Source organism: Cervus canadensis, chromosome 7, assembly GCF_019320065.1.
Source record: "Cervus canadensis isolate Bull #8, Minnesota chromosome 7, ASM1932006v1, whole genome shotgun sequence".
In the NCBI taxonomy this organism is placed as follows: domain Eukaryota; kingdom Metazoa; phylum Chordata; class Mammalia; order Artiodactyla; family Cervidae; genus Cervus; species Cervus canadensis.
The window spans coordinates 30,163,158-30,188,279 of NC_057392.1; the positions used below are offsets into that span (position 1 = coordinate 30,163,158).

At 46.6% G+C, this 25,122-nt stretch overlaps 1 protein-coding gene across 2 annotated transcripts in view; it reads right to left on the bottom strand.

The window, feature by feature from the left end:
• RFTN1 (raftlin, lipid raft linker 1) overlaps nucleotides 1-25,122 on the bottom strand; it is a 212,104-nt gene that overhangs the window by 106,655 nt on the left and 80,327 nt on the right. For both annotated transcript variants that reach the window (XM_043474803.1, XM_043474802.1), the window contains exon 3: nucleotides 19,211-19,397. In XM_043474803.1, the coding sequence (XP_043330738.1) occupies nucleotides 19,211-19,397 (187 nt within the window). The remainder of the gene's footprint in view (nucleotides 1-19,210; nucleotides 19,398-25,122) is intronic.

Genomic DNA, 25,122 nt, shown 5'->3' on the forward strand with positions numbered 1-25,122 from the left:
AGGGCCCCGCTGTGAGTCACGGAGGCTGGAGGCCAGGCGAAAGATAAGAAGGAACAGACTGTCTCACGGGCTCAGCATCGGGACCGCTGACCCAGAAACCCAAGCCCGGCGTTTCACCCCTAGGGATGACCCGGCCGACTCTTCCCTGCCCCACTCCCCGCGACCGGGATCAGGACTTGACTCCGACCTGCCTGATCTCACGGCGGCTGGGAAAGAACCCTTTTCTGTCCATGATTGCAACACTTTTGAGTGCTTTAAACATTCAACATGATCATGGGCAAAAGGGTTAATCCTCAAGTTATTCCCATGAAATGCCAAGCAGTAAGTTGAATACCTATTTTGGTCTCACGGACAGATCTGAAATCAGGCCACTAAAAAGCAGATGCCCGTCAAAAAACTATTGTAAACTATCCGTTTCAACAATAAACATGTTAATAAAATCTATCATACACACGTCTTTTAAATAATAAACATGTAATAGATCTCACTCCAACTCATTAATCCCTTAGACAGCTTTCAAGACCATGAGCTGAAGCGTCATCTTCTTTTTCCCAGGACAGAAAGCACAGTTTGAACTTGAGTTATGAAAAGAAATGAGGGAGAATGTACAGTTCATCAATAGGGCTATTTTTGCCTCTTTTAGGAACAGTCATAAAGAAATGGTGACAAACACAAACTTAGATCACTAGGCACTTCTCCAATGAGGGAAAAAAAAAGCATTAAATGTCAGTTGACAGAAACAAATTCTCTATCTCTGGGAACAGGAAGGAATTTTAAACTATTTCCCTCAAGGCAATGCTAGGTTCAAGTAAAATGATCAGAATGGTGTTCTCGTGTGTGTGTGTGTGTTTTTAAGGAGTAATAGGGAGGAAAATGAACTACAGATCTGAAAAAGATCTATGAGTGAAAGAAAAAGAAAGCTTCTTCTAGCTTCATGAGCTTATGTAAAATTAATGACAATAAAGACATCTGCTCATTTATCGTCTCTTTCTTCATCGTCTGCTTGACCACTGACCACATGTAGGGCTGGAGTTAGGTCCCACTCTCAGGAAACTTACAGTCCAGCATTTTGCTTAGTGAAATGTCAGACAGGGAAAGACAAATACTGCATGTTATCAGTTAAATGTGGAATCTACAAAACAAAACAAATTAGTCAATATGACAAAGTAGAAACAGACTCAGAGGGAGAAGAAACTAGTGGTTAACTTTAACTGCGTCTGGGGGGAGGGGAATGGGGAGGGGAGACTTGGGGGAGGGGTTTCAGAGACAAATTATTGTGCATAAAATAAGCTATAAGAATAAACTGTACAACATGGGGAACATAGCCAACATTTTACAATAACTATAAACGGTGTGTAATCCTTAAAAATTGTGAGTCACTATGTTGTACACTGGAACTTATATAATTCTGTAAATCAACCACACTTCGATCATTTAAAAAGGAAACTTAGCGTCTACAGGCATCTATCTACCCAATACTGCTATTTATTCTAACCATAGAGAAAAGTACAGTCACTCAGTCATGTCCAACTCTTTGTGACCCCATGGACTGTAGCCTGCCAGGCTTCTCTGTCCATGGGATTTTTCAGGCAAGAATACTGGAGTGGGTTGCCATTTCCTTCTCCAACCATAGAGAAGAGCTATGAAAGTTCAGTTGCTTCTAGAGTCAGGGATCAGGGAAAGTTTTAAAAAGCCAGGAGCATGTCAGCTGAGTCTCTGAAGCTGTGTGAACATTAGTCATGAGACCATGGGTAAAAAGACATTCCAGGCACTGAGAACGGAAGTCAGTAAGGATCTAGATGAAAAAAAAGCATGAGTTACATGATGGAAATAATAAATAGGTCAATCTGGTAAAAGATACAGGAAGGCAAGGTTTGTTTATTATAATTCAGCTGGATCAGTAAACAGAAGCCTGACAAATGAACGGGTGAATCTGCTGTTGGAACGGATGAGATGAGGGCTCTGTAGTGCTGGCTGGAGCAGAAAGGGAGAAAGGCGGATGGAAAGAACCGGAGGGGGTTGCAACAGGACAGGCCTGGCCTTCAATTTGAGGAAAAGAGGAGTCATGAATCATCTTAGACAAAAGAAGATAGGAAAGTACAGATTCTAAGAAGATTAAGCAAGCATCATTGGGTACGATGGAGGAGGAGGTGAAAGAATATTTTAGGAGAGCAGAAATGAGAGCTAAGATCTTTTTGCAGAAGGAGTGACTGGATGGGAGAGAGATGAAGAGGTATTTCTTATCTCTGCAGTTGGTGGTGGCTGGGGTCGGAGGAGGGGGACAGACTGCCGCTCCCCAAAGATGCTCTAGTTCAACAGGGAAAAGAGTACTGACAATTCCCATGAACTCCTCTTTGCAAAATGAACCAAATCTACAAAAGAAAAAAAAAAAAGGCTGCTGGAGCCCACAGTTTTTTCTAACAGGGACGCTTGAGAAAGGCTTGCAGGGGCTTCCCGCCACCCAGTGCTTGAGACCCTGTGCTTCCACCGCAGCGGTGCCAGTCCCATCCCTGCTCGGGGAGCGAAGGTCCTGCCTGCCGCAGGCTGAGAAGGGGGGCCAGGAAACACGTAAGTAAACAAATAAACTTAAACCTACCTTATTGAAAAACAAGAAATACTTGAGGAAGAAAAAAGCCAAGTGAACAAACCCAAGTGAATTTTTCAATAAAGCACCTCATTATGGAGTTTATCAGGGGAGTGCTGAAGTAGAAGGGAAAGAAAGAACTCCTCAGGGGGTCACTGCCCTGCCTTCTCCCTTCTTTTTTCACCAACAGACATGCACCCCAGCTGCGGATACAGGTTTGGTATCCCCAGGAACATCTCAGAAAGGATGGGGGGAGGGGTGCAAGTGGTACCCTAACCACACGCTCTCCCAGGGAGCTGTGCGCTTCCAGTGGGTGCAAGGCATCTTGGGTGCCTAACCAGACAAGCCTGCTATTTATTCTACAGAAACCTTGCCACATCCTGCCTTGCTCTGTGTGTTCTCTGGTTGATAAGCCATCAGCGAGCGCAAGACATAAAGAGTTCACCTTTAACCTTAAAGGCAAGGAAAAAAGCTAACAAACAAGCTCTACCCCAGGGGTCCCTGTATAACGTTGCTGCGAAAGAAATTCAATTTCCACCGCACTGGACGACAGCTAAGAGAACCCCCACTGCACGAAATGGGACTTGGGGCAGAGTCCTACTTTCTCACGAACTCTGCAAGGCTCCTCCCTGGCTTTGAAAGATATGGAAATGATGAACAGTAGTACTGATGCATCAATATTATTTTTATAATGCATATTTATTACTTAACATAACACTGAATAAAGGCAGGCAGGTCTGCTCGGTACTGATTGGCTCAGAAAAGTCACAATATCTGCAAACAAAAATAACAGCCGCAGCTCCACACATGAATGCCCTTCCTAAGACTCTCACAGGCCACGTCCGGTGAAGCAACAGGAAGTCTCTTTTTCATTTACAGATAATGCTCACATCCCAGATCAAGTTTGCTTATGGTTTCCTTATTTTCTGGGTCTTCCTGCTGGCACCCTTTAACCTGCTGAGTTACACAGGGCACGTGCTCCATCTCTGAGCTACCAGTAGCAACCCACACGCTGCTGCTGAGCATCTAAAATGTGGCCAGTGCCACTGAGGAAATGAGCGTTTAGTTTTATTTAACTTTAGTTGATATACGTGGCAGTGCGTGCGTGCGTGTGTGGGTGCTAGTGGCTCCCTAAGAGGAAAGTACAGTTTATCGCCTTTCTCAGACTTTGATGTGTATAGAGACCCCTGGGATCCTGTTAAAATGCAGATTCGGAGTCAGCCGCTCTGGGTCGGGCTGGATCCGCATTTCTAAGGAACTCCCAGGAGATACTGTGCATGCAGCACCACGCAGACTCAAAACTGCTTCCGGAACCACTGGTGTGACCCGGAAACTTCACCAATCGGCGGTCTCCAAAGCTTTTTAATCACACAATCCATCAGTAACAGTCTCCTGAGTACTATAGTACCAGCATCTTACGTATGTTAGAAAACAATACACACAGCACTCAACATTTAGAAGATGAGACACAGATGAAATGAGCAGTATTTAAAAAGTATAATCACGATACATGTGAAGTCACTCAATCGTGTCTTATTCTTTGTTACCCCCCAGCTCCTCTGTCCATGGGATTCTCCAGTCCAGAACACTGGAGTGAGTTGCCATTTCCTTCTTCCCACCCAGGGATCGAACCCAGGTCTCCTGCATTGCAGGCAGACTCTTTACTGTTTGAACCCACCAGGGAATCCTATAATCACAATAGGTTACTGTTTATTAATAATTAATATTCCAAGGCATAATATACACTGGAAATGAGATTCACTGCTAACAATAGTGGAAGTAAATCCACATTGCAAAATGTCACCTTGAAGTTAAAATTTCTTTGGTCACCTTCTATCAGATCGAAGTAGGTAGGCATTGGCTTTTTTTATGTCACTAAGAAAGCTCTTATACACAGTAAAGAGAAGGGTCAATGTGGCGGTTTCGTGTGTCTGTGTGTGTGAAAGAGAATTTCACATTTACATTACTGGTATTCTGTATTCTCCTCAATCTGCAATCACTTAACAGGAATTTTTAACCATGTATATATGTCATGAGAGCTAACTTAGTTAAAACTACAAAAAAGAATCCACAAATCCACTTTTCCAGGTTCTCAATTGAAACAGCTCCCTGAACCCAGGCCCCTCCAGGAATCCACAACCTGCTTTGCGAGGACAGGGCCCCTCTGAGGTCTGCACCCAGCCAGGCCACTACCTGCAACCTGAATGCTAAACATCGATGTTACTAATGCATAATGCCTCTCCTCATTTTCAATATAGATAAGCATAAGTCTCAGTGATCTTTTAACATGGGTGCCCACCTTTGGTAATGACTGGTCTAAACTGTGTAGAATTTTCAGAACAATCAGAAAGCTCTAAAATAAAAAATTAACTTCTGACAATAATACTGAATGCCATGGTCTTAAAGTGGGCTTCCCTTGTAGCTCAGACAGTAAAGAATCTGGCTATAGTGTGGGAGACCCAGATTCAATCCCTAGGATGGGAAGATCCCCTGGAGAAGGGAATGGCAACCCACTCCAGTATTCTTGCCTGGAGAATTCCATGGACAGAGGAGGCTGGTTCGCTATAGTCCATGGGGTTGCAAAGAGCTGGACACAACTGAGCAACTACGCTTACACTTATGGTCTTAAAAACACAAGGGAGAAATTCTTCTCAGATTAGTATGTAAATGAAATTACAATTTCAACAGGGTTTACTAGGAACTGAAGGAAACAACCATAGACTATATATGGAAAAATCAATATGCAAAAGTTGCCAAGATCCTGCAGGAGAAGAAGAGTGCCTGACTAGATATTAATACACACTACAAATTTATTGTAATCAAAAGAGCATGGTGTTAGCACAAAAATCAATCAACAGATCAAAGGAACAATAGAGAATCAGGAGTAAATTAGGGTATATGCAGAAATCCAACCTATGATAAAGGCGGCATTTCATTCCATGGCTAAGTTAGGTTAGCACAATCAATGCTGTTGACAAAAGGACAAGGAAATACAGTTAAGACTCTCCACCTCATGCCCTTACACTAATCCAGGGGTTCTCAATGGGGGTAGTTTTGTGGGTCAGGGACATTTGGTAACGTCTGGAAACATTTCTGATCATCATAACTACAAGGGCAGGAAGGGAGGTGTTTGCTACCGATGCCCAGTGGGTAGAGGCGGGCATGATGCCAAATACCCTACATCTCACAGGATGGCTTCTGGCCCAGAAGGTCAACGGCTGAAAAGCTATGAAGGTTGAAAAATCCTACCCTAACCCTAATGGTTATAAAGTTAAAGTGTTAGATGCAGAAAGATCCTGGGGGGAGTCTCGGCTCCTCCATGCCATCAGAAGGGTGACTGTGACAGTTACCATTCTGAGCACTGTTTTCTACATCTTGGATTCCCAGAGGAAAGACAAGGCATATCACAAAGCAAAGAGAAAGGACTCTGGCTCTGGCAATAAATACATGATCAGCGTCATGGCCAATAAATGGCAAATCACGTTAAGAAGTGCCTTTGAATCTAAGATATGACACAAGGGAACTTCTCTACGAAACAGAACAGGCTCACAGACACAGGGAACAGACCTGTGGTTGCCGGGGGGACAGGGCAGCAGAAGGATAAGTCGGGAGCCTGGGATTATCAGAGGCAAACATATTATATACAGGATGGATAAACAACAAGATCCTGCTTAGAGCACAGGGAACTATACTCAATATCCTGGGATAAAACCACCACAGCAAAGAATATGAAAAAGAATGTATATACATAAAATACATATATGTATAGCTGAATCACTTTACTGTGTAGCAAAATTTAATACAACATGTGAATCAATGACACTTGAATAAAATAATTTTTTAAAAAGTGCCTGCAAACATATATGGGAGAAGGCAATGATGGCACCCCACTCCAGTATTCTTGCCTGGAAAATCCCATGGACGGAGGAGCCTGGTGGGCTGCAGTCCATGGGGTCGCAAAGAGTCTGACACAATTGAGCGACTTCACTTTCACTTTTCGCTTTCATGCACTGGAGAAGGAAAGGGCAACCCACTCCAGTGTTCCTGCCTGGAGAATCCCAGGGATGGGGGAGCCTGGTGGGCTGCCGCCTATGGGGTCGCACAGAGTTGGACTCGACTGAAGCGACTTAGCAGCAGCAGCAAACGTATATAAACGTTCTTCACAATAAAAGTGGGCTTTTTGTTCCTGTTTGTTAAGATTGAGGTTGCCTGGCAGAGCAATTCTGGGGACTTAACCTGTAGAAGCTGAGGATGAAAATCATGAAAACTTCGACAAATCGGGTCTGTTATAAATCCCCCCAGAGCACAGACTGCTCTCACTTCATTCTCTCTTACCTTACAAGGGTCACTGCCTTAGAAACACAGACACGTAGATTCATGCTGCTTTTGCTTTTAGGGCACAGAGGGAAGCAAGGTACTGATGGCCTTAGACCCATCCCCGGTACAGCGCCGTTCAATGCAGAAACTGACAAGGCCCGGGCAGTCTGCTGAATGGAGGCATCTGAGGGTCTCCCGATGGTTCACAGCAGCAGCCCATGTCCTGAAACCAGCATGGGGGTGACCAGGCTCGTGGTTCCACCGCCTGGACAGGTACTGTACAGCCCAGAGGAATCTGGGGATTCTCAGAGGGCCCTCCTATAAGCTCTGGGTCCTTAAACCAAACAGGATGTGTTTCTGAGCCATGAGCCCCAAGACAGGCTGTGAGCCTCACCTCCACCAACCCTCCCGCTCACCCAGCCTGCACTCCGGTCCTCAGAGGTCATCAGTGACTTCTCCAGCCTCATCTTCTTAGGACATAAAATAGAAGTGAGGGATAACGCAAGACTTCCTCTATTTTTTAGCTATAAAATAGAGTCTAAAACCTCTGCTGAATGCATGAGTGTTTTCCACAAACAAGGACAACAAAAACAACCCTCATGAGGACGTGGTGAGACTAGATTGTAACACTTAACACACACAGGAATGAAGGGAAAGCACTCCCAGGCCCTCGGAAACAGGTGTGATGTGAATACCAGTTACTAATTTGGTTTTTAAAGTCTCTGTAGCCATTTCAAGTTTCATCTCATGGTGGCTGAATAGGAAGCAAATGAAATGATGTACTCCACTAAATCACATTACAGCATTTACCTCTTTATAAAATGGTTCCATTTTTCCACCATTTAAAACATTACAGAAAACAGCTTGGATAGATCATAGAGATAATCATTACATCACAATCTCAAGAACGTTGCCATCACTAATAATGCACTTATGTGGATCTGGGAGTTATTTCTCACCTGCTGCTGCATTCATGGCTAAAAATGCAAAACTAAACGAGTACTAGCCTTTTCCAGGCCCCAACACGTGTAAGGCCCACGGTATCCTTCTTAGCTGGAGCAATACACACCATCTAAGTTACTACTAACTGACAAGCAAGACTAACGACAAAAAAAAAGACTTTGCCAGGAAGACACTCTGAGTTCCTAAATTTAATATGGAATAAGCATACAAACACAAAAACCCAACATCTGAATAAAACTGTTTGCACCAAATCACCCACACTGTGTTCACAAGGCACCCAGCCACAGAACACAGCTTCCTAGAGTCCACTGTAATTTAAAGGTTGTGTGCGCATGTGGGAGGGGAGGACTTCTCTCTACTTTATTCTAAAACAAACACAGGCATGTCACAGTACTGCCGAATTGGCACAGGGTATACGATCAACAGGAATTTTCAAAGAAACGGAGTTGCTTGTGCTATTTGTGTTTTGGGTACCTTGCTTGCCATTCTCCGCCATTCCAAACGACTTCCGAGAAACACTGGAAACCGCTAGTATGCTAATTGTCTCTCAGAGGAGGCAAAAAAATAAATATCGTAGAACACGTGGGGAAAGACACAGGCAATCCAGGACAGCGATCAGACAGTTTTATCCCAACCTGGGATAAAATCCGACATGTGGAGAGACAGAAGAATAAGCAGGCAAGCCAGTTAGGGGTGTGGATTGGGGGGGGGAACCTCTCTTTCCCCAAGAGAGTGTGGCTATATGCCGACATATTAGATTGGAAAGTGCAAACACAGTAATTAACAGTGAATCCTGAAACTTCCACACGCCGGAGAAGGGTGTCAGCCTGGAGTGAGAGGAGGAAACAGGAGGAATACATTAAGGAGGTTTGCGGAGCGGCCGGACAGCTCTGTGGGGAGCAAGGCAGCAGCCCCCGAGAACTAATCAAGTTCCCGACACCTCAGGAAGCCAGAGAAAGCTGATGAGGATGCTCCCACGCCAGCAATGGGGGGCCGGGGGGGAGCACTGTGAGCAAAGAGCGGGGTCCTTCCCAAATCGGAATCCCAAACGATGACCTCCGCACCAAACAAAGACCTCCTCCCCCCACCAGAGTTAGGAGAAGAACTCCGAGTCCCCCTTCCTGCATTTCTGCTCTCTGGGAATAAACCAGCTGCTGTGGTACCCCCCCCCACAGCAGTACGTGTCAATCACCCCCAGCCCAGCGCTACGCACCCTCCCCACGTGTGATTCTGACAGTCAGACGCTCCAGGCTGAAGCCCAGCTCGCGTGTGAGCGTTTTCTAGGGCGCCTCCCAAAAGGCATCCTTCCCTCCTGTGTATTCCATTTCATTATGAAACCTCTTTCTAGAAGCCCTGTAATTCTCCCAAGAGTCAGAGTAATTGGTAGAAATTAGACACGAAGAGACACAGGGCCACTTAAAGAGGACACTGTCGGCTGTAATTTTTAAAAGAATTTTCTGTTCTGTCCCAACAGGATTCTGTACTTTCCCAATTCTGCCCTTTTCAAAAGCCAATGAAAACGTTCACGTTTTCTTGTGGGCTACGAATAAAGGCCACCACTGGGCTGCAGCCTGCAGGCCGGCAAGGCCAGCGCTTGCCTGCCTTTAAGACCTTACGGCCAAAGACAGACCACAGAGGGGGCCACGGAGACAGAAATGGCTTCATGGGTGCGGGGGGGCGGGGCTCATCCGTCTGCAGCAGAGTCCTGGAGGAAACCCCACCACGTGCGGCTGAAGGCAGGCAGCACGAGGGGTGAGGCTCTGCACCCAGGGCCAGGGAGGGGGTTGCCAGTCAGGGGGGCATCACGGCAGACGGCCTGAACTTGGTTACCAGGGGAACCGGCAGTGGGGCGGGAGCCTCGCTGCCCCTCTGAGGGAGACCATCACGGCCCCGGGAAGAAGTTAGGGTGTGGAAAGGTCAGTCCCGTGAGGCAGGCACGGGTCAGGAAGGGGAGAACCGCATCCTGAGGGCCTGCTCCTATAGCGACGGAAGGCATCTGTACTCCACTTAAGGTCTGCAAAGACTGCCCTTCCTTTGAAGGCCACGCTTCGGTTGTTTTTTAAAAACAAACAAAAAAAGTGTGAAAAATAACATATACATACCTTTGTGGCAAACCACTGCTATTTGGGCAATAAAAGGATCTTGTGTGTGTGTGTCTGTGTGTCTGTATGTGGTTCCATTATTTGGGGTCCACGCTGTGTGGCTATGTTAACAAGATGCACTTCTGGTACCGGTTAAATATGTAAACCAAAGACAAATTCATCTTTCAGTGAACTTATGGTTGTTCAGTGAAAGATAGAAGCATGGTTTTATTCCACTTGATTCAGAAAAATTCTACTGGGGCCAAACCTACTCAGCACCTGGCACTCTAGTAAGTAAACAAAGAGAATCCAACGACGAAAGAAGACAGCCAGGAGGAGGGGCGGCGGGCAGACGTATGAAAAAGAGTAATAAAGGACTTGGAAGGGTGATGACTGCTGAGTGTGAAAGAACACGCAACTCCAAGGGTGAGCAATGAGCCCCCCCCCCCCCGACACACAGAAATCTTCAAGGCAGCGACAAGGCAGCCAGCGGGGTGGGTCAGGGACACACGATGTTATTTAGAAAGAGTCAGGCAACAGTTTAAAAGGAGAAGTTTTCACATAAGAATCCAGACTTCTGGCTTTCCTGCAGAAAGCTGCAAGATCTGGAACTCTGGGCAACAACGGAGCAGAGTTAGGCTCGGGCTCACCCAGGGGTCCCCATGCAAGGAGCCGGGCCCCTGTAGGCACCGGCAATTTTAAGCCCTGTCTTGGAACAAAGGCAGAGTCGTCAAGATTTTAGAGTCCTGACCCAAGAAGGGGAAGCAAGGAGGAAAGCTGAACGCTCTTGAGGCTTGCTTTCCTAGAAACAAAATAGCAAAAAGCCCAAAGGACTGTCTCTGTCTGCAACTCCTGACACTCGGCGGCCAGAGCTGGCTCCATCCCGCTTGTCTGCTGCTCACAAGTACTTGGGAGAACGGCCTGCTGGTGGGGTTGGACAGGAGAGCCTCCCCAGGCTCCACGCACACGGGCGGTGTGGAAGACAGCAGCTCCGCACAGCTCTCGGCGAGCCACTCAGGAGTCACTCAGTCATGTTCGCCTCTTTTGGGACCCCATGGACTGTACAGTACATGGAATTCTCCAGGCCAGAATACTGGAGTGGGTAGTCTTTCCCTTCCCCAGGGGGTCTTCCCAACCCAGGTATCGAAACCAGGTCTGCCGCATTGCAGGCGGATTCTTTACCAGCTGAGCCACAAGGCAAGTCCTCGTGAGTCACCAAGTCCCTCCTAAGTACCGCTGGAAGCCTCTGGTCAGACGGTCAGCAGCAGGGGCTCCGTGAACATCCCAGGAGTGGGCAGGTCCTCACCCCAGCCTCCCTGAGCTCCCCCGCAGACTGCCCCCAGCTCGGACTTCTCTCCTGGCTCCTGGCTGCCCAGGGGACACCTCCCAGCGGGTGTGTGTCCAGCAACAGCCACAAATAGGATGCAACCAACTGATGTGTTCATCTCCTCCCGGGAAGGATGCGCTCCATTTCCCAACCAGGTCCCCTCCACCCTCCTCCCGGTTCTGGGTGTCCCCCAGCTTCTGCAGGCTTCACTACTGGCTCTGCTTCGGCTGGCTGCGCCCCAGGCCTGCAGGGTATCCCGGGATACCTGAGGAGCTCCCGGACAATAGCTCCCAGATGCAGGGGCAGGAGAACCAGCGCCCCCGCCTCCCGTGGACTCACCACTCCCCAGAGGCCCAGCCACGCTCACCAGCTCCTGTCCCTTCCCTGCCTGGGTCCCCATCCCAGAGGGACTCCTCCTGGAAGCACTGCCTTAATTGCCACTTGCACGCGGAGCCCCCTCTGGGGTCTGCAGCTGGGAAACCCCACCAGACACGGCCCCTCCCCTGCCAACCGCGCCCTCCCAGCTCCTCCTCCAGCCACCCGCAGCCAAGGGCGCACTCAGATGAAGCAGGCGCTCAGGGCCAAGGGCTTACTCAGAGGAAGCGGGCGCTCAGGGCCAGTGCTCTGGGACCACCCTGAGGGATGGGGTGGGGAGGGAGGTGGGAGGGGGTTCGTGAAGGGGACACGTGTGCACCCGTGGCTGATCCACGTCGATGGATGGCCAAAAACACCAAAATATTGTAAAGGAATCGGCCTCCGATTAAAATACATTAATTAATTACAAAGAAAGAAAGCTCACTCAGACTTCAATTCTTCCTCTCCCTCCAGGCTGTCCCTTTCTCCCTAAATGTTAAATCCAGTATTTCCTCCTATGGGACACGAACCCTCACCTTAGCACGACCGACTTTAACCACCCATCACCTCCCACCATCACGGGCGCTCTGCTCTCTCAGCCCCCATTTTCTTCCCCTTCCAGGCTTCCCCTCCTTCAGACTTTTGAAAGCGCAGCACTTCTAGTGGCTGTGCCTCTAAAACAAAACAAAGACACTGCAGTGGATCCCCACTGACCGCAGCATGAAGTTCGAATTCCTTAGCCCGGCCTCCAGAGGCCCCCTGCCCAGGCCCCACGTTTCCCTGCAGACCTCGTATTCCAGTCACCCCTCATCATCAACCCCCGGGGTCCGCTTCTCCAGGCTCCCCCAGACCCCCGAAGGCCCTTCCCAGCACTGGGGCCCCTGCTCCAATCTGCCCATCCGTCCAGACCCAGAGCATGCGGGAGCCACGGGGCCTCCTTTGCTAAAACCCTTGTGTTAACAAATTCCAGGGCAGAGGTAAGAAATCAAGACCCACAGATGGAGCTGGGCACCCACACAACTGGCATGGAGACTTTCATCCTCCTAGCAGAGAAGATTCTTGAGAGCTGGGAGCTCTGCTAGAGTTTTCCCTGCACATTCACCTTAGGAAAATCTAACCGAAAGGGCAGAAACATTTACCACTTAAAACAGTGCCGGTTATTCCAGCCAACAGGCAGGTGTGCTTCAGAGAGGACCTGAGCAGGAGTGGGGGCGGGGAGAGGCGGCTCCCCCATCTCAGTTCCCACAAACGCCCCTCTGGGCGTGAGCATCTCACCACCCTGGGTGTGACCCAATGCTCACCATAAACCCAAACCAACTGATTTTCTCCCCACGGGGCTCACTGCTGGAAACACCAAAACGATCTAGTCCTGACGGGAAACTTGCCTCGTTGGGCAGAGAGATGCTACAGGATTACATTTCATGGGCAATTAAAGAGATTTTCAAGGGCAGCTTTGATTATATGCGTTTTTCACCCTCCGCCGAGGCTTCAGAATCCCACCCCCGCATTAGCTGCGGCTCCTCTGCGTGCCCCGCTCCGTGGCCCGAAGCCAGAAGGCAGCTGATGAAAGTCGAGAGGGCACACGTGTCCCACTTCCCCGCACCATATAAGGCGTTATTCCAGGGGACCCGGACCCAAATGGCTTCAACCCATTAGCAATGAAAAAAACACATGGATGACACCCTGAACTAGTTCCGCGTGTGAAAAACGACAGTTCAATGGCTGAAAGACGGCGCAGCACAAGGCAATTCTGTACTTAACGTCCACAGCCATGAAACGACCTAGAATTAAACCCACACGCACGAAACCTCAGGGTGACATTTTAATAACTGACTGCCCTCAGCCATCAAGTTTTGAGATCTTTGGCAACTTGTTCGGAGGAAAACTGCCCGGGAAAAAATGAAGGACAACTTAAAATGTACTTCAAAATCAAACTGAATGCAACTATATTGTCTGTTACAGACCACCCACTGTTCCCAAGAAAGAGCTGGGAGAAGGAAGTGCAGACACTTACTTATCAGGGATCTCATAGTCAGCTACTCCTCCTCAAGTCACTTTCCAAAGTCACTGACAGACTCAATTCAACACACTCAGGATCAGAACAACTGAGTCAGATGTGTGGTTTGACCCGTCATCTTCAAATGAAATGGCAGTTATCAAAATCTTCAGAAGAAACGATCATACAGTTTTTCATGGATTGAAGTTATACTTGTCAAAGTGGCAGAGGGCTTGGAGGAACATTACTGCACTACGCTTTGGGAACAACTAATAATACAGTTCATGGGGTTCTAAAAGATGCTTGCTCCTAGCAAGAAAAGCTATGACTAACCTAGACAGCATATTAAAAAGCAGAGACATTACTTTGCCAACAAAGGTCCATCTAGTCAAAGCTATGGCTTTTCCAGTAGTCATGTATGGATGTGAGAGTTGGATTATAAAGAAAGCTGAGCGCCGAAGAATCATGCTTTTGAACTGTGGTGTTGGAGAAGACTCTTGAGAGACCCTTGGACTGCAAGGAGATCCAACCAGTCCATCCTAAAGGAGATCAGTCCTGGGTGTTCATTGGAAGGACTGATGTTGAAGCTGAAACTCCAATACTTTGGCCACATGGTGTAAATAGCCGACTCACTGGAACAGACTCTGAAGCGGGGAAAGATTGAAGGCAAGAGGAGAAGGGGATGACAGAGGATGAGATGGTTGGATGGCATCACTGACTCAACAGACATGAGTTTGGGTAAATTCCTGGAGTTGGTGATGGACAGGGAGGCCTGGTGTGCTGCAGTCCATGGGGTAGCGAAGAGTTGGACACGACTGAGCGACTGAACTGAATAATACAGTTAGGCTGTCAATGATGCTCTCAATTTGCTCAAACCTCACCTGAAAATATTTCATTATAAGTCTTAAATAAACTCTTCCCTCTTCATTCATATTACTATCCAAAAGAAATATTTCCTCCTGAAACATTTCTGTAGTTTTCTTTCTAGCAGGAGGTGACTTCCCCCTTTTCCAAACCCCCATGCATGAGGGGCATCTTATTTTCTCAGTTAAACTGCAGGCACCTGGAAGGCTTCCCTGGTGGCTCAGACGATAAAAAATCCACCTGCAATGAGGGAGACCTGGGTTCGATCCCTGGGTTGGGAAGATCCCCTGGAGAAGGGAAAGGATACCCACTCCAGTATTCTTGCCTGGAGAATCCCATGGACAGAGGAGCCTGGTGGGCTACAGTCCATGGGATCGCAAAGAGTCAGACATGACTGAGCGAGCAGGCACACACATACCTGGCTAGCAGGTCTCACATGCGGCTGACTTCTGCATCTGCATCCTCCCCTTTCTCACCAAGCAAAGTCCCTTCTATGATACCCTGCAGAGAGCAGAAGCTAAATGCTTGCAAATGAATCCATGAGGGAGTGAATGGGTGAATGCAAGCTTGAATGGTTCTGGTTTTTTTTTCCCCCTGTCTTACTGCAGATTCCAAAGGCCAGTTATTTGCTACAAACTTTATGTTCACCTTTCAACACATTAGGGCTTCCCTTGTGGCTCAGCTGGTAAAGAATCCGCCTGCAACTTGGGAGACCTGGGTTCAATCCCTGGGTTCAGGAAGATCCCCCAGAGAAGAGAAAGGCTTCCCACTCCACTATTCTAGCCTAGAGAATTCCATGTAGTCCATGGGGTCACAAAGAGTCAGATATGACTGAGCGACTTTCACTTCAACACATTAAGGTTGATATTCCAAGTAGTCATATCATGATGATTCTTGCCAACAAAGTTGATTTAAGCAGAGAGTAATCTAGAAAGTTTACACACACTCTTTCAATGAAGTCCACTTGGAAAATATTAGGCATTCACCTGCTCTTTGAGAGCTTATAATTTCATTGATCTGCATCTATAGCCGTCAGGACTTTGGCAGACTTGGTGAAAAAATACCATTAACTGCCCATATTAAAAATTAATTACATAAGATCTACTTTGCTTCATTTTTACTACTTAAACTCCCAACTGATATGGAAAATGTGCAGCTGGGTTTTGTTTATTTTTCATAGCATGGGGTCTTTTTCCTCATGATGCAAAAACATGGAGTTATTGCATTTGCTAGGGCAGAAAATGCCTAGCCTTTAAAATAGTATAATGACTGCTTCCCACCAATACGAAGTGGAAGTAGGGGAAATTCTCTGGGTCATGTTTTCCAGGAGAATGGCAAATTACCATGGCTGTTACCGAACCTGGCAAATTACCAAGCTTCTGCAACTTCCTTTAAAGGGGGAGGAGCACTTGCAAAGATCTGGCACCAAGATATCCAAGCAATTCTCTCTCTGTATCTGCTTATTAAGGAGCTGAAGTGTTCATTAAAGCCACCCAGGCAGGTGGTCCAGACACTCCGGACTGGAGTGAACTCACACCAAGGAGCACACCAACTCTTTTTTGAAAATCTTCCGTGTCTCCTTCTTAATAGCTTGACCCATTTTCTCTTCTGAAAAGTAAGCGCATTAGCTCAGGGCCTGCCCTCAAGAGGAGGAAAGAACTCCTACCGAATGCCCAGCTTTACTACTGGCTGGTAACGAACTGCTCACAAAGAGAGATCATTTATTTCTTATTCTTACAGAGCAGCCTTCTTGCCCACCTCATCCAGTCACACTAAAATTTAGAGTTGGCTCCGGTCTTGCAAATCAAACCCCACATTGTACCCGCTAGAAAATGGGGGCTCAGAAAAATCTACTGATGTGTCCTGCACACAACACCTCCTACGAGGAGCCGAGTGCAGCGCGGAACACAGTTGCTCCGACCAGGAACCCAGGGCTCTTTCTCCTCTTTTCTGGGGCCCAATACTCTCCAGGGAGTCAGGAGGTGTTGACGAGTGTCAGGTATGGAGCCAGGCGAGGAGGAGTCAGGTCCTCAGGCCCCAGCTACTCTCAGTGTGGTCCACAGACCAAGAGCATCCGCACCACCTGGGTGCGTGTTAGAGATGGGCCCCAGGCCCCACCCCAGGCCTTCTGACTCACACTCTGCATCTGAACAGTATCTGTGGGAGACTCACGGGAAAGGCGTCGAAGTTTGAGAAGTGCTGCTGCATAGCAGAGGGGAAAAAAAAAAAGCAGACACCTTCACATTAGAAACAAGTCCATTTCTGATCTGCTGACTTCATGGCAAGTCCCGTATGAGCAGTACCTGTGGCAGAATTACAGGGAGGGGCAGTCCTGTGTCCTGACCGAAGTGGACTTGTCCCCTTCACACATCAAGACCAACGCAATGGCCCAAGGATCAGAAACCCTGGAGCCCAGTGAATGCCTTAGGTAACCAGGAAGACACAAGATAAGTTGCTCTTATTTTGTCTCTTTTCTGAAATTCTGATACGGAGAAAAGGTAGAGCATTAAAATTACCACCTCATCTAAAATTCAAAGATGCCCCCTTCCGCTTTTTTCATGAAGAGGTCAGCCACAGGAATCCTGGGTGCGGGGACGCAGCAGGCGCCTCACGTCAGGGCTAAGAGCCTGGCAGGGTGCTGGCTGCCGTCTCTGCCTCCTTGATAGCTACCTCCAGGCCTGAGCCTCAGCTTCCGCATATGCAAACTGTAGCTGCCTCACTGGTACCTGAGAACAGGTACTACTTCATAGACTGACTGTGAGGATGCTCGATGCTTACAAAGCCTGGCACAGAGTGAGCGCCCAATGAATGCGACCTACTGTTACCATGCACGCCCTGTGTGTCAGAGGGCCTTAAAACCACTAGGGCTCCCAGAACAATTCCATCTTGTGACTGACCAGATATTGACCCACTGCCATTCAACACGAAGCAAGCAACACGCAAAAAGAGCAGATGCTGAGACACGTTTCGCTCTGCAGAAACCATGGTAATTCTGGGCAGGAGCAGAGGCGGACGTCCCCTTTCACTTCAGATTCTAACACACACTGACACAGGGCTCCATCAGCTGTGAGAAGCTGAAGAACTCTGCTGGCCAGGAAAGAGGGGTGGATCTCTGTCACACAGCCTCTGGTCTCCCAGCTGGCCCTCCTGAGATCACCAGCCAAACGTCTGCTCAGCAGGCAAAGCAAGAGAGAAAGACGGACAGCTGTCCTACTGTTTCTTTTTTAAAAACACAGCACAAGCTGTCACTCCCCGCCTAATAACTGGCCAAAAGTCAGATCCGATCTCCTTTGCCAAGCTTTTCATTTTTACTTTCACGAAAGCAGCAGAAGTATAATGCGTTTTCGAGCCCATCTTCACTGTTTTGATTTATTCATTTTAAACTGAAGTAAAGTTGATTTACAATGTTGTATTAGTGCCAAGCCTACAGCAGTTTTACATATACACGTATACATAGATTCTTTGTATATTCTTTCTCAGATTTCTTCCTTTATAAGTAATTATAAAAGCTTCAGTAGAGTTCCCTGTGCTATACAGTAGGCCCTTGTTGGCTGTCTATTTTATATGTGAAAGTGAAAGTGCCAGTCGCTCAGTAGTGGCTGACTCTTTGTGACCCCATGGACTGTAGCCCACCGGGCTCCTCTGTCCATGGAATTCTCCAGGCGAGAAGTCTGGAGTGGGTTGCCATGCCTGACCGAGGGATCAAACCCAGGGTCCTGCATTGCAGGCAGATTCTTTACTGTTACAGCAATGCAGGAAGCCATATTTTATATACAGAAGTATGTACATGTTAACCCTAAACTCCTAACTTATCCCTCCGTGCCCCTTCATCATTTTTTTAAAAGCATTTAAAATTCATACAGCTCCTTTTGAAAAAAAAATCTCCACCTCTTCATTTCCTAATTAGACCCAATAAGAGTATAAGAGCAAGCATTACTGGACAAGCCATATTGAAAAACATCGGTCCGAGTCTTGAAAATCCAAATCAAGACCAAATCAATCACAGCATTTAATTCAAGTGAATTTTGTGTTTCCTCCCAAGGGACTGATAGAATGTACTGACAGAATGTTCAAGTATTTTTAGAGTTTGGGGGAAGACATAAAATTTGCATACAGCCTTTAACCAAAATTAGTGTGTTCTCCAGCCATGCTTTTCAGATTAACAGTATTATACTTTTACTAGCTGCTTCATTTTGGGAGTACACATCCTCAAGGAGACACTTTTCTAGCTGAGTGTAATCCAGTAAATTAAAAGGAGAAAAGGCTGTAAAATGAATTCTCTACTTATGTCTCCTGGTGTGGACAGCTGCAGGACACTATGAAACTCTTCAGTTGTCTAATGTTTGGCCTTAACCCATCAGAGGGCAGAGGCCCTGGAAACAGAGGTAAACTCTAAACAGACACGTGTGGGGCTTAGTCACTTAGTTGTGTCTGACTCTTTGCAACCCCATGGACTGTAGCCCACCAGGCTTCTCTGTCCATGGGATTCTCCAGGCAAGAATACTGGAGTGGGCTGCCATGCCCTCCTCCAGGGGATCTTCCAGATCCAGGCATTGAACCTGGGTCTCCCACATTGCAGGCGGATTCTTTACTGTCTCAGGCACTAGGGCAGCCGCCCAAACACACACGCCCCCACCCTAACCCTTTCCCATCCCCTCCTCCATCCAACGCACTCCCAAGCACCTGGTGATGCTATGGTGAGCACCCTCCCTCAGGGGCCTTACCTGTCGGTCTTCTTGATCAAGATGGCCCTGAAGATGTGCTCAAGGGGCGTCTTCTCCCTCTCGGGGGTCGGCTGCACGAAGGGGTGCAGGGCCGCCAGCGAGAAGCCCTGCTGGTACAGCTCCAGCAGCTGGGCGGGCAGGTCGAGGAGGGAGGCCAGCCTCACGGCGGAGGCCCTCGGGAGCTCAGCTGCAGGAAAGAGAGGGGGGAGGCCCATCAGAGACCCACCGATCTGGCCACCCTGCCCCACCCACACCCCGTGCCACTCAGCCCAGCAGAAAATCTCCAGGTCACCTCCCACTCAAGAGCCTGTCCCCTTCTCAACTACCATCTTCAGGGAAACCTACAAACAGCTGGTTCATTTCAAACTCACCCATAGGCACTGACTACTGGATAGTTTCAATCTAGAGCCTTACTCCTTGGAAGAAAACCTATGACCAACCTAGACAGCATATTAAAAACCAGAGACATTTCTTTGCCAACAAAGGTCCGTCTAGTCAAGGCTATGGCTCTTCCAGTGGTTGTGTGTGGATGTGAGAGTTGGACTGTGAGGAAAGCTGAGCTCCGAAGAATTGGTGCTTTTGAACTGTGTTGTTGGAGAAGACTCTTGAGAGTCCCTTGGACTGCAAGGAGATCCAACCAGTCCATCCTAAAGGAAATCAATCCTGAATATTCATTGGAAGGACTGATGTTGAAGCTGAAACTCCAATACTTTGGCCACCTGATGCGAAGAGCTGACTCACTGGAAAAGACCCTGATGCTGGGAAACATTGAAGGTGCGAGGAGAAGGGGACGACAGAGGATGAGATGGTTGGATGGCATCACTGACTCAGTGGGCATGAGTTTGAGTAAATTCCAGGAGTTGGTGATGGACAGGGAGGCCTGGCGTGCTGCAGTCCATGGGGTCGCAAAGAGTCGGACACGACTGAGTGACTGAACTGAACTGAATCTAGAGCCAAACTTCCCAGAGATCACACTGGAAAAGTCACTTCCACCCCTCAAAACATAAGAAAGAAGGAAAAGAAGGAGGAGGAGGATCAGAAGACGATGACAGCTGCATACAAATATAAAACTGCTGTGTAGCAAAAAGCAGGAGCAAAACAAAGTCCAAAGACAAACTGGAACAACACTGATAAGCCACTTAATATAAAGGGGTTATTTCCTTAATCTGAAAAACAAACAATAAAAAAAGGAAAGAAAAGAAAAATGGGCAAAGGTAATTGTCTAAAAAGCATAAAAGGGTAATCACTATTTGAAAGGACACTCAAATTAACTCAAGATTAGAGTTCTGCATATCAAAATAAGTGTTTTTCACCTACTGAATGATTTTAAAGTCTTTTTGAGAAGGGCAGACAACATTCAAAAGTTAACAGATTCAAGTGAAAAGTGTACATCCCTGCCCAATCCCCATGACTTAGATTTTTTTTTTCTCTAGAGACAATCAATACTATCCATTTTTTGGTATACATGTTAACAATCGCTAAATTTGTACACAAGTAAATAAGTTTACGTATCTCATTTTTTTACACAAACGGTAGAATAATGTTTACAATCCAACTTTTTATCCATTTTTATCAACTGTGCTAGCCGCTCAGTCCTGCCTGACTCTTTGTGACCCCAAGGACTGTAGCCCGCCAGGCTCCTCTGTCCACGGGGATTCTCCAGGAAAGAACACTGGAGTGGGCTGCCATGCCCTCCTCCAGGGGACCTTCCCGACCCAGGGATCAGAGCTGCATCTCCTACGTCTCCTGCTTTTGTAGGGGGGTCCCTGACCATTAGTGCCACCTGGGAAGCCCATTTCTTTCCCCCGTGCCCTGGCTATTGTCACAGTGAAAAAATGATTCCTAGAAGGTGGTAATTTATATTTCTCTTGTTATGTAATTTGTACTTTAACATTAAACATTTCACGTTTAAATGCTATTTATGTTGTCTTTTCTGTTAATTCATAATTTTTGCCTAGTTGTCAACTGGGTTATTGATCTATTGGTTTGTAATTCTTAATATATTAAGAAATCCAGTTCTTATATGTGATAACAGTTGCAAATACCTCTCAATTCGTTTGTCTTTTGACTTTGCATAACATGAGTTTTGCCATGAAGAATTTTTTTTAATGGAGTTGAATTTGTCAATCTTGCCTTCAGGAGCTTCTAAGTTTTAGGTCACAGAACAAACCTGTATTATAAAACAATTCTCTGCTGAATTCCTACAGTAATATTTCATTTCTTACATGTGAATCTTTGCTCCATTAGGAATTTGTGAAATATGAATTCAACGTTTCCCATCCACTCCCAGTTTATCCATTTTTTCCTGATTTGAGATGTTGTCTTTATCATATATTATATTCCTAAGTATATTTAAATCTATACCTGTGATCCATTAATCTATTCTAATAATTTTTATATTATGTTTTATATAAATGTTATACACGTTTTAAAAATTTTATATTATGTTTTAAACTCTGGTCACATTATTTTCTGAATTTTCCTATCTCCCTGTTTGTTTTCTGAATCTTTCTGTTTATTTGTTTTTCCAAGTGGTCTTTAAAATAAGCTCATCAAATTACCCCTCAAAAAAAATCTTGCTGCTATTTTTATCAGATCATGTTCACATTACAGCTGACAGAGAATGGACTTTCTTCTTTTTATTCATTTTTAATTGAAAAACAGTTAATTTACAACATTTTGTTAGTTTCAGGTGTATAGAAAAGTGATTCAGTTATACATATCTCTATATATCTGTTCTTTTTCAAATTCTGTCTCATTACAGGTTATTACACGATCCTGAATACAGTTCCCTGTGCCGCAGAGTAGGTCCCTGTTGATGTATTTTACATATAGCAGTTTGATATATTAATCTCAAATTCCTATCACTCTCCCCTCAGACTATTTGATTTTCTTTTTAATCCATAGGAATTGGAAATTGAAGCCAACCAATATTTTACAGAAAGTTAACAATGTCAACATCCCGAGAATGGATATTTTCATCATGCTACAAGTTTCCATCCAAGAACCCGGCATGACTTTCATTTATTCAAGACTTTTTGGGGGTCCCTCAGATGCATATTACAATTTTTTTTCACATAGATACCGCATAGTTATGAAGTCTCTTCTAGTTATTTTATATTTTATTGCTATTTGAATAGATTTTTTTCCTCCTTTTCATTCTGTGATATTCATCGTGGGCAAGAATGTTGGGGAAACAGTCTCGCTCATCGTGGCTGATGGGAGAACCTGTGTGGAGGGTCATGTGGTATCTGCCTTCAATCTTAAAAGTGCATTCACCCTTCGTCCAACAGCCTCACCACTGGGTATGATGCCTATGCTGGACACATAAATGTGTCTCAAGATGCACGGGCAAAGATGTTCACCACGGGATTACTGCAGAAACTAAGAGCCAAAGCGCTCTTCATTGTAGGGTGAGCTCAACACTGGGGACACCCCAGTGATGAATCCTATGAGCCGTTAAGAGGATTACATGCTAATGAAAATGTGTCCGAGATCCATGACTAAGTTAAGAGACAAGGGGTCTAGCAGTATTTATCACAGGATACTAACATATAAAAAAATGGGAGAATAGATAGAGATGAATAAAAATCTCTTTTTCTGGAAGAAACCACAAAAGCATCAATATTGGAGAGACTGGAGTAGGGAGGGGAGGATGGAAAGGTAGATTTTACTTTATTTTGTACTTTCAACACTATTACCGTCCACAGCAATTGTTTGGGTGGAGGGCTGAGGAGACATTTTAATTTTCTTCTTTATACATAAAAATATTATTTAAAAATTTTATGAATTTTAAAAAATAATGTTACTTAAAAAAACAAACTAAAGATGAAAAATATTATTTACAAATTTTATGTATTTTAAAAAATAATGTGTTACTTTAAAAACAGAATAAAGATGAAATCTAAGGGTACTTAAGAATGCACTTAAAGTCAGACACTATAGTTCTCATTCCACACATCACACACGAAATTTATAGGAAAAGAAAATCTACAGCAATGGTTTATGCTAAAGCAAATGACCGTCATCCTGGAGAAACTGCCATGATGACACTAACAAAGATAAGGCTGATGGAGAGAGTTGGAAAGAATGCAATGTTTCCCTTTAAGAGTAGTTCTAGATACGCTGTCAGATTTATTAAAAAAACAGAACAAAACAAGACTTGAAGGTAAGTCTGGAAAGAATGTGCTCCCAGGCACAGAAGCCCAGTGGGCCAAGGGTGCCCCTGCCCGGGACCCTAGCTTTGGAGCAGGGTTCGTGTACGCCCGCCCCTCTGTGCGGCAACAGAGGCTGCACCCAGAGTCACTACAAATGGAGACTCTCAAGCCTCACCCCAGACCTACTGCATCAGAACTGGAGCCTCATACATCTTCCCTGGTGGCCCAGCTGGTGAAGAATCCTGCAATGCAGGAGACCTGGGTTCCATCCCTGGCTTGGGAAGATCTCCTGGAGAAGGAGACGGCCACCCACTCCTGTAGTCTTGCTTGGAAATTCATAGACACAGGAGCCTGGTGGGCTACAGTCCATGGGGTTGCAAAGAGTTGGATACGACTGAGTCCCTAACTCAGTCACTCAGGGGTTGCAAAGAGTTGGACTCACTGAGTGACTAACACTTTCACTTTTTTTTTCCCCCATGTATTCACAATCCCTTCAGGAGATTGAAGCCTAAGTCCAATACTGTGCCCACCTGATGTGAAGAGTTGGCTCACTGGAAAAGACACTGATGCTGGGAAAGACTGAAGGCAAAAGGAGAAGGAGGTGGCAGAGGATGAGAGGGTTAGACAGCATCACCAATTCAATGGACATGGATCTGAGCAAACTCAGGGAGACAGTGCAGGACAGAGGAGCCTGGCGTGCTGCAGTCCATGGAGTCGCAAAGAGTCAGACATGACTCAGTAGCTGAACAACAGGAGTGATATTCCAGATAGTTTCCCTTTGGCGTTCCTCCACGGGACAGAGACCCTTTGGGTCTGAGGGCACACACCCCCCTGTGACCCTGTGACTCGCGCTCCAACCCCACACAGCCGAGACCCTGGCAGTCCCTGCCCCTGGAAGCCACAGGCCCCCTCCCCAATCTACGCACGCCCCAGGCCCAGGGCGGCAGAGAAACCAGCAGAGAGCAGGTGAGGAGACACTGCTGCAGGTGCAAAATTCAAGGGGAGCCAAAAACTCAGCAACCAAGACAAATCAACATTGAATGCAATATGCTAAAAAGTGAAAGTTAATGCCCGCAGTCCACCCTGAACACACTATCAGAAACGTTAATAAAGATAGGATCAGTATTATCGATTTTCCTTTTGCCTCAAGCTCCAATACAGCTCGGGAGGGTACTGTTCCGGATCGCCTCTTTCTAAAACACGTTGCCTCGCCTGCCTCACCCGAGTGCCGGCCCAGTTCCGCCTCTCTCGCATTCTTGTCTGGGGCCCTGCAAACGACGGGAGTGGGCCTGCGTATAGGGAAGCAGGGGTGTGTTTCCCCCGCTGTCAGATGACGAAGCAACAGAAGCGTGCGTGTGACACACAGACATTGCGTGTTTCATTTAAAAAACCTGAATGGACTTTTGGCTGGAGTAAGCCTTCCTGGATGGTAGCACCTCGGAAGAAGTCATGTCGGACTCTCTGCAACCCCGTGGACCGTAGCCCGCCAGGCTCCTCTGTCCATGGGATTCTCCAGGCAAGGATACTGGAGTGGGCTGCCATTTCCTCCTCCAAAGGGATCTTCCCAACCCAGGAATCGAAGTGGGGTCTCCTACATTGCAGGCAGATTCTTCACCTTCTGAGCCACCTTTCTGGAGGGTAATTTTATAATAACCATCAAACCTAAAAATACCATACAGCAAGGAGACCACCCTCCTCTTTGAAGAAACTGTACATAAAGAGCATCTGTGAGTCATCCAAGATGAGACCTTAAAG